The sequence below is a fragment of the Onychostruthus taczanowskii genome, unplaced genomic scaffold (genome assembly GCF_017590055.1).
Source record: "Onychostruthus taczanowskii isolate IOZ18803 unplaced genomic scaffold, ASM1759005v1 scaffold374, whole genome shotgun sequence".
Taxonomy (NCBI): domain Eukaryota; kingdom Metazoa; phylum Chordata; class Aves; order Passeriformes; family Passeridae; genus Onychostruthus; species Onychostruthus taczanowskii.
In genome coordinates, this window is record NW_024501171.1 from 29,720 (window position 1) to 39,398 (window position 9,679).

Here is a 9,679-nt window from a genome sequence, read left to right on the forward strand (position 1 = left end):
TTGAAAGGGCAGAAATTTAAACTTAGGGGGGAAAATTGGAATTTAGGGGTGGAAATCCCTCCCAAGGGACAGAAATTGTCATTTATGTAGCGGAAATTCAAATTTTTGGGGTGGAAATTGCAATTCTGGGGAGAAATTGTCACTTTTGGGACAGAAATTTGAATTTAAGGGGTGGCAATTGTAATTTTGGGGATGGAAATCCTTATTTTTCGGGCAGAAATTGTCATTTGCAGGATAGAAATTCCAATTTCTGGGTTAAAATCCCTCCCCAAGCAGTAAAATATTTCATTTTTGGGGCAGAAATTGTCTTTTTTGGGGTGGAAATCCCCCCCAGGAGCACAAATTTTGATTTGTGGGGTGGAAATTTCCCCCTCAGAGGTAAAAACTTGTCACTTTTGAGGTAGAAAAATCTCAATTTTGGGATTTAACCTATAAAGGGCTTTAAAAAAAAATCTCAATTTTTGGGGTTTAACCTCTTCAGGCCTCAAAAAAATTTCAATTTTAGGGCAAAACCCTTTAATTTTGGGGACAAAAGTCATCCCCAGGGGCAGAAATTTTCATTTTTGGGGCAAAAATTCTCATTTTTGGGACCAGAATTTTCTTTTTTGGGGCAATTTTTTTTCTTTTTTTGGGGTTCTAGCACCCTCAGGGCTCAAAAATTTTTAATTTTGGGTCAAACCCTTCAATTTTCAGGACCCAAATCCCCCCTTGGAGCCTCCCCTCCCCCCCCGGGGGTGCCCCTCCCCCTTTGCAGGGGGCTGGACCCCCCCAAAAGGTGACGTCACTCCCGGGGGGGAGGAGCAATTAGTAATTATTAATTAGCCATTAATAATTATTTATTCATCACCGCCACCCCTCCCCCTCCGGGTCCAACTCTGCCCCATTCTGGGGGGGGAGGGGCGGGGAAATTTCCCCTCCCCCACCCCCCCAAGCCATTGCTCCACCACCGTTTATTTCTCCCTGTGCCCCCTGCTGGTCACTGCGGTAACTGCAGCCACTGACGGTCACTGCGGTCACTCCAGTGGTCACTCTGCTGGTCACTCTGGTGCTGACCACACTGACCTCATCCATTGAACACACTGACCACACCCAAATGAGCCCACAGACCACGCCCACTCCGCCATTGCTCCACCTGTGTATTCCTCTCTGCACCCCCTGCTGGTCACTGCGGGTAACTGCAGCCACTCTGGTGGTCACTGCGGTCACTCCAGTGGTCACTGTGCTGGTCACTCTGCTGGCAACCACACTGACGTCATCCATTGAGCACAATGACCACACCCACACAGACCACGCCCACTCCACCATTGCTCCACCACCGTTTATTCCTCTCTGCGCCCCCTGCTAGTAACTGCAGCCACTCTGGTGGTCACTGCGGTCACTGCAGTGGTCACTCTGCTGGTCACTGCTGGCAACCACACTGACCTCATCCACTGACCACGCCCACAATGACCACACCCAAATGAGCCCATAGACCACGCCCACTCCGCCATTGCTCCACCACCGTTTATTTCTCCATTTGCCCCCTGCTGGTCACTCTGGGTAACTGCAGCCACTGACAGTCACTGCGGTCACTCCAGGGGTCACTCTGGTGCTGACCACACTGACCACACCCACAATGACCACACCCACTGACCATGCCCATAGAGACCACGCCCACTCCGCCATTGCACCACCACCATATATTCCTCCCTGCCCCCTGCTGGTCACTGCGGGTAATTGCAGCCACTCCAGTGGTCACTGTGGTCACTCCACTGGTCACTCTGCTGGTCACTCTGGTGCTGACCACACTGACCTCATCAATTGACCACCGACCACACCCACACTGACCTCACACCCAAATGAGCCCACAGACCACGCCCACTCCGCCATTGCTCCACCACCGTTTATTTCTCCCTTTGCCCCCTGCTGGTCACTGCGGGTAACTGCAGCCACTCTGACGGTCACTGCGGTCACTCCAGTGGTCACTGTGGTCACTCTGGTCATTGTGCTGGTCACTCTGGTCACTGCGGTCACTCCAGTGGTCACTCTGGTCACTGTGCCGGTCACTCTGGTCACTGCGGTCACTCGCGGGGCCGGTGCACCACCACCTCGCCCAGGGCCTCCAGCACCTCGCGTTTGTAATCGTCGAAGTCGCCGTCGATCTGGCTCAGGCCCTGCTCCTCCACCACCCACAGCTGGCAGTTGGTCTCGGTGATCAGCCGCGCGTCGTGGCTCACCACGATCACCGCTGTGACGTCACAGTGACGTCAGCGTGACGTCATCGCTTCGGGGGCCGGTTTTGGGGCGGTTTTGGGGTGGTTTCGGGGTGTTTTTGGGGCGGTTTTGGGGTGTTTTTGGAGTATTTGGTCTCACACCACGATCACCGCTGTGAGGTCACAGCGACGTCAGCGTGACGTCATCGCTTCGGGGGCCGGTTTTGGGGCAGTTTTGGGGTGGTTTCGGGGTGTTTCTGGGGTGTTTTTTTGGGGCATTTTTGGGGCAGTTGGACTCGGTGATCAGCCGCGCGTCGTGGCTCACCACGATCACCGCTGTGACGTCACAGTGACGTCAGCGTGACGTCATCGCTTCGGGGTCCGGTTTTGGGGTGGTTTGGGGGCAGTTTTGGGGCGGTTGTGGGGTGTTTTTGGGGCAGTTGGACTCGGTGATCAGCCGCGTGTCGTGGCTCACCACGATCACCGCTGTGATGTCACAGTGACATCATTGTGATGTCATCACTTTGCGGTCTGTTTTGGGGACACTTTTGGGGCATTTTTGCTCCATTTTTGGGGCATTTTTGCTCCATTTTTGGGGCATTTTTGCTCCATTTTTGGGGCATTTTTGCTCCATTTTTGGGGCATTTTTGCTCCATTTTTGGGGCATTTTTGCTCCATTTTTGGGGCATTTTTGCTCCATTTTTGGGGCATTTTTGCTCCATTTTTGGGGCATTTTTGCTCCATTTTTGGGGCATTTTTGCTCCATTTTTGGGGCATTTTTGCTCCATTTTTGGGGCATTTTTGCTCCATTTTTGGGGCATTTTTGCTCCATTTTTGGGGCATTTTTGCTCCATTTTTGGGGCATTTTTGCTCCATTTTTGGGGCATTTTTGCTCCATTTTTGGGGCATTTTTGCTCCATTTTTGGGGCATTTTTGCTCCATTTTTGGGGCATTTTTGCTCCATTTTTGGGGCATTTTTGCTCCATTTTTGGGGCATTTTTGCTCCATTTTTGGGGCATTTTTGCTCCATTTTTGGGGCATTTTTGCTCCATTTTTGGGGCATTTTTGCTCCATTTTTGGGTTTCGGGGTGTTTCTGGGGTGTTTTTTTGGGGCATTTTTGGGGCAGTTGGACTCGGTGATCAGCCGCGCGTCGTGGCTCACCACGATCACCGCTGTGATGTCACAGTGACATCATTGTGATGTCATCACTTTGCGGTCTGTTTTGGGGACACTTTTGGGGCATTTTTGCTCCATTTTTGCTCCATTTTTGGGCATCCCCCGTCCCAATCTTTGGGAATTTTCTCCTCCTGCTAAGGCAGATTTTCCCCCTCTTGGGGTCCCTCTCCCCATTTCTAGCTATGACGTCATCACCGCGGCCCCGCCCACCCCCGGCCCCGCCCAGGCCCCACCTCCTTTGTACTCGTTGATGGCGTCAGCCAAGGCGTCGATGGATTCGATGTCCAGGTTGTTGGTGGGCTCGTCCTGGGGGCCGAGGGGCGCTCAGGTGAGCTCACACCTGGCCACGCCCCTCCCAGCATGGCCACGCCCCTCTGAGAATTGCCACGCCCTCCTGGCCACACCCAGACCACACCCAGACCCCACCCAGAGCTGTGATTGGAATGAGAACAGGAGCTCCACTAGCCACACCCTCCCAGCCGCTAGCCCCGCCCTCCCAGCCGCTAGCCCCGCCCACCCGAGAGCTTGGCGATCTGCAGGGTGTGGGCGTGGCCCTCGAGGCCGAAGCGGCCGAGGCAGCGCCGCGCGTCCTGGTGCGCCAGGTTGAAGCTGCGCTGCAGGAACTCGGCCGCCGTCTCCTCCAGGCGCAGCTGCTCGGCCGCCTGCTGGTTAAACAACCCCACCTTCTGCGGGGGGGCGGGGCCAGGGACACGCCCACTGTCACGCCCACCCACCACAGAGCAGACACGCCCACCGCAGAGCGGCCACACCCACCCCAGAGCGGCCACGCCCACCGCAGAGCGGCCACACCCACCACAGAGCGGCCACACCCACCACAGAGCTGATACTCCCATCCCCCACTGCTGGTTAAAGAACCCCCCCTTCTGCGGGGGGGGGCGGGGCGGGGTCAGGGACACGCCCACTGCCACGCCCACCCACCGCAGAGCGGCCACACCCACCACAGAGCGGCCACACCCACCACAGAGCGGCCACACCCACCACAGAGCGGCCACACCCATCCCCCGCTGCTGGTTAAAGAACCCCACCTTCTGCGGGGGGGGTGGGGCGGGGTCAGGGACACGCCCACTGCCACGCCCACCCACCGCAGAGCAGACACGCCCACCCCAGAGCGGCCACACCCACCACAGAGCGGCCACACCCATCCCCCGCTGCTGGTTAAAGAACCCCACCTTCTGCGGGGGGGGTGGGGCGGGGTCAGGGACACGCCCACTGCCACGCCCACCCACCGCAGAGCAGACACGCCCACCCCAGAGCGGCCACACCCACCACAGAGCGGCCACACCCATCCCCCGCTGCTGGTTAAAGAACCCCACCTTCTGCGGGGGGGGGCGGGGCGGGGTCAGGGACATGCCCAATGCCACGCCCACCCACCGCAGAGCGGCCACACCTGCCCCAGATAAGCCACGCCCATTTTTAGCAGCCACTCCCACCCCAAGAGCAGCCACGCCCACCCCACCGGCTCCTCCCCTGCCCCAAATTTCTCTTCAGGAGGTGCCGCTCCCGGTGAGGCCACGCCCACCCTCATTAGGCCACACCCCCTCTATGACCACGCCCTTTCAATATTTGCATAGGAAGCCACACCCTCAACCACACCTATTTAAGCCCTGCCCATTCTGGTCACGTTAATGCCACACCCATTTAGGCTCCGCCCCACCCAAATAAAGTCCACGCCTGCTTAGGCCCCGCCCCTCCGGCCCCGCCCCCTCTGGCCCCGCCCCCTTACCAGCCGATGGTTGCGCCTCATCTGCCCCCGGAGCTGCAGAGAAATGGGGGGGAAAGGGTTAAAAACATCCAAATTTTGGGGTCCCCCCGAGTTTTGGGGGCTGCCCCAAATTTTGGGGGATTTTCCCCCAATTTTTGGGAGTTTTTCCCCAAATTTTTGGGAGTTTTTTCCTCCCATTTTTGGGTTTTTTTCCCCTTTTTTTTTTTGCTTTTTCCCTCTATTTTTCGAGGTTTTTTCCCCATTTTTTGGGGGTTTTCCCCCATTTTTTTATGATTTCTTCCCCCCATTTTTTGGGTTTTCCCCATTTTTGTAATTTTCCCCCATTTTTTTGGGATTTCTCCCCCCCATTTTTGGGGTTTTTTCCCCTTTTTTTTTTTTGCTTTTTCCCTCTATTTTTCGAGGTTTTTTCCCCATTTTTTGGGGGTTTTCCCCCATTTTTTTATGATTTCTTCCCCCCATTTTTTGGTTTTTCCCCATTTTTGTAATTTTCCCCCATTTTTTTGGGATTTCTCCCCCCCATTTTTGGGTTTTTTTCTCCATTTTTTTGGCTTTTTCCCCTCTATTTTTGGGGGTTTTTCCCCCCTTTTTTGGAGGTTTTCCCCCATTTTTTTAGGATTTCGTCCCCCCATTTTTTATTTTCCCCCATTTTTGGGTTTTTTTCCCCCATTTTTGGGTTTCTTTTTCCCATCATTTTCTGGTTTTCCCCCCATTTTTGGGGTTTTTTCCCCATTTTTGGGTTTTTTCCCCATTTTTGGTTTTTTCCCCCCATTTTTTCAGCATTTCTTCCCCCCATTTTTGGGTTTTCCCCCCATATTTGGGTTTTTTTCCCCATTTTTGGGTGTTTTTTTCTCCATTTTTTGGAGATTTCTTCCCCCCATTTTTGGGTTTTTCCCCCATTTTTGGGTTTTTCCCCCATTTTTGTTTTTTTTCCCCATTTTTGGTGGTTTTGCCCCGTACCGGCGTCAGGGCCCCGGTGAGCAGCTGCAGCAGGGTGCTCTTCCCGACGCCGTTGGGGCCCACGATGCAAACTGGGAACGCAAAATCCGGCAAAATTGGGCAAAATTGGGCAAAATTGGGCAAAGCCGGGGGGTTTGGGGCCGATTTCGGGGATTTTGGGGCGGATTTTGGGGCCCCACCTCGGGACTCCATGTCGATGCCGAAGTCCAGGTTTCGGAACAGCAGCTCCTGACCCTCGTAGCCAAAATCCACCCCTGGGGTTGGGGCAAAGTCGGGATTTTGGGGAAATTTGGGATTTTGGGGGGGAATATGGGATTTTTGGGGGAAAATTTGGGATTGTTGGGGAGAAATTTGGGGTTTTTGGGGGGAAATTTGGGAGTGTTTGGGGGAATTTGGGATTTTTTTTGTGGAAATCTGGGATTGTTGGGGGGGAATTTGGGGTTTTTGGGGAGTGTCCCTTAAATCCCCCAAACCCCCTCCCCTAAATTCCCCTCCAAACCCCCTGAAACCCCCCAAAATCACCCCAAATCCCCCTGAAAACCCCTGAAATTCCCCCAAATCACCCCAAAACCTCCTGAATCCCCCCTAAAACCTCCCAAAAATCCTCTCACCCCCCCCAAACCTCCCCAAATCCGCCCAAAACCTCCCCAAAAATCCCAAAATCCCCCCAAAACCACCCCAAAACCACGCCTAAACCCCCTGAAATCCCCAAAATCACCCCAAATTCCCCTAAATCACCCCTGAAACCCCCAAATTTCCCAAAAAGCCACCCCAAACCAGTGCAAAACCTCCCAAAATCCCCCCAAACGCCCCCAAGCAATTCCGGAACTTTCAGGAATTTCCTGGAATTTTCCAGAATTTCCCGGAATTTTCCAGAATTTTCCAGAATTTCCAGGAATTTCCAGCAATTTTCAGCAATTTTTTGGGAATTTTCGGGCCGTTCCCAACCCCCCCAATTCCCACTTTCCTACTTTTCTTGGTTTCCTCCCAAAATTCCCAATTTTTCCCCTCCCACTCCCCGTTTTTTCCCAATTTTCCCAATTTTCCCCCACCTCCCATCCCTTTTTTATCTCTTTTTCACCTTTTTTTCCCTGCCCCCATTCCCAATTTTCCCATTTTTTTCCAATTTCCAGCCCCATTTTCCCTCATTCCCATTCCCCATTTCCCTCTTTTTTCCCCCCATTTTCCCTTTTCTTTTTTCTTGATTTTTTCCCCCCAAAATTCCCAGATTCCTCCTCCAATTTTTTCCGCTTTTTACCATTTTTCCACCCAAAATTCCCAAAATTCCCACAATTCTCACTGCAATTCCCACAGCAGGAGCAGAACCATGGGAAATCCACTGGACCAGCTCCCATTCCCCCATTTTCCCCCCATTTTTTTACCATTTTTTCCCTGTTTTTTTCCCGTTTTTTTGCTGTTTTTCCCCGTTTTTCCCCGTTTTTCCCAAAATCCCAGTTTTTCCCCCCAATCTCACTGCAGTTCCCCTGTAGCAGTTTCTGGCTGTCCAGCAGGACCAGCTCCCATCTCCCCATTTCCCCCCATTTTTCCCCCATTTTTTTGCTGTTTTTTCCCGTTTTTTCCCTGTTTTTTTCCAGTTTTGCTGTTTTTTCCCATTTTTCCCCCATTTTTCCCAAAATCCCGTTTTTTGCCCCCAATCTCACTGGAGTTCCCCCTGTAGTAATGCAGTTTCTGGCTGTCCAGGTGGATGAGCTCCCATCTCCCCATTTCCCCCCATTTTTCCTCCATTTTTTCCCCATTTTTTTGCCGTTTTTTGCTGTTTTTTCCCGTTTTTTCACTGTTTTTCCCCGTTTTCCCCCATTTTTCCCAAAATCCCGTTTTTTGCCCCCAATCTCACTGTAGTTGCCCCGGTAGTAGTGCAGTTTCTGGCTGTCCAGGTGGATGAGCTCCCATCTCCCCATTTCCCCCATTTTTTTGCTGTTTTTTCCCGTTTTTTCACTGTTTTTTCGCTGTTTTTTCCCGTTTTCTCCCCATTTTTCCCCGTTTTTCCCAAAATCCCGTTTTTTGCCCCCAATCTCACTGTAGTTCCCCCTGTAATAATGCAGTTTCTGGCTGTCCAGGTGGACGATGTCGGTGCAGACGTCGTCCAGGAAGCCCTGGTCGTGCGACACCACCAGCAGCGTCTTCTTCCAGCTCTGCAGGTAGCTGGGCCGGGGCGGAAAAGCGCGATTTTGGGAAAAACGGGATTCGGGGGGGAAATGGGGAAAAAAAGGGGGATTTGGGGGGAAAAACGGGGATTCAACGGGAATTTTGGGGGAAAAATGGGGATTTGGGGGGAAAATGGGGAGTTCAGGGGGAAAAAAATGGGAATTAAATGGGAATTTTGGGGGAAAAATGGGGATTTTGGGGGGAAAAATGGGAATTTTTGGGAAAAAATGGGGATTAAATGGGAATTTTTTGGGGAAAAACGGGGATTTGGGTGGGAAAATGGGGAGTTCAGGGGAAAAAATGGGGATTTTGGGGAGGAAAATGTGGGATTTGGGGGAAAATTGGGGAGTTTTGGGAGCCCCCAGCAGCCCAAAATGCCCCAAATTCGAGCTCCTGCTCAGCCAAATTTGGGGTTTTCCTCCCGTTTCTCAATATTCCAAATTTTGTGTTTTCAACATTCCCAAAAATCCCTGGAATTCCCCAAAATTAAAAAATAGTTCCCCAAAATTCCCTCAAATTTCACCAAAATGCCACAAAATTCTCTGAAACGCCCCAAAACCCTCCCTCAAAATCCCTAAAATTCTCCAAAAACCCCTGGAATTCCATCAAATTTCCCCAAAATTCCCAAACTTATTAAAAACTTCCCCAAAAAAAACCCTAAAAATCCTCAAAAAACACCGGAAATTCTCTGAATTTCCCCCAAAAAATCCCCAAAATTCCTCCCCCAAACAAACCCTAGAAGTTTTTAAGAAAATCCTAAAAACGTTTTTTAAAAAATTCCCAAAAAACCCCCAAAAAATCCGAATAAATCCACTAAAAATGCCAAAAAACCCCAAAAATACGCCCAAAAATCCCCAAAAAAATTCTCGAAAAAATCCCCAAAAAATCCCTGGGACCCCCCAAAGTCCCCAAACCCCCCCAAAATTCCCCAAAATTCCCAAATTTCCCGGTGTGCCTCACTTGTTGAGCCAGATGACGGCGTTCAGGTCCAGGTGATTCGTGGGCTCGTCCAGCATCAGCAGCGTCGGCTCCAGGAACAGCGCCCTGAGGGGACACACCTGAGAACACCTGGGCACAGCTGGGGCACCTGGGCACACCTGGGGGCACCTGGGGGCACCTGGGCACAGCTGGGGCACCTGGGCACAGCTGGGGCACCTGGGGTACACCTGGGGGCACCTGGGATACACCTGAAAACACCTGGGCACAGCTGGGGCACCTGGGGGCACCTGGGACACACCTGAGAACATCTGGGCACACCTGGGGGCACCTGGGATACACCTGGGGGCACCTGGGCACAGCTGGGGCACCTGGGATACACCTGGGCACACCTGGGCACAGCTGGGGCACCTGGGCACAGCTGGGGCACCTGGGGTACACCTGAAAACACCTGGGGGCACCTGGGACACACCTGGGCACACCTGGGCACACCTGGGCACAGCTGGG

General features: G+C 52.6%; 1 protein-coding gene across 1 annotated transcript in view; it reads right to left on the reverse strand.

The window, feature by feature from the left end:
• Positions 1–1,861: 1,861 nt before the first annotated feature.
• Positions 1,862–9,679, reverse strand: part of ABCF1 (ATP binding cassette subfamily F member 1) — a gene marked incomplete at its 5' end in the record, with an annotated part of 11,517 nt that continues 3,699 nt past the window's right edge. The window contains 8 exon segments of the mRNA XM_041411863.1: positions 1,862–2,227; positions 3,603–3,709; positions 3,862–4,055; positions 5,114–5,146; positions 6,071–6,141; positions 6,250–6,376; positions 8,068–8,233; positions 9,197–9,280. Coding sequence (XP_041267797.1) covers positions 2,061–2,227; positions 3,603–3,709; positions 3,862–4,055; positions 5,114–5,146; positions 6,071–6,141; positions 6,250–6,376; positions 8,068–8,233; positions 9,197–9,280 — 949 coding nt within the window.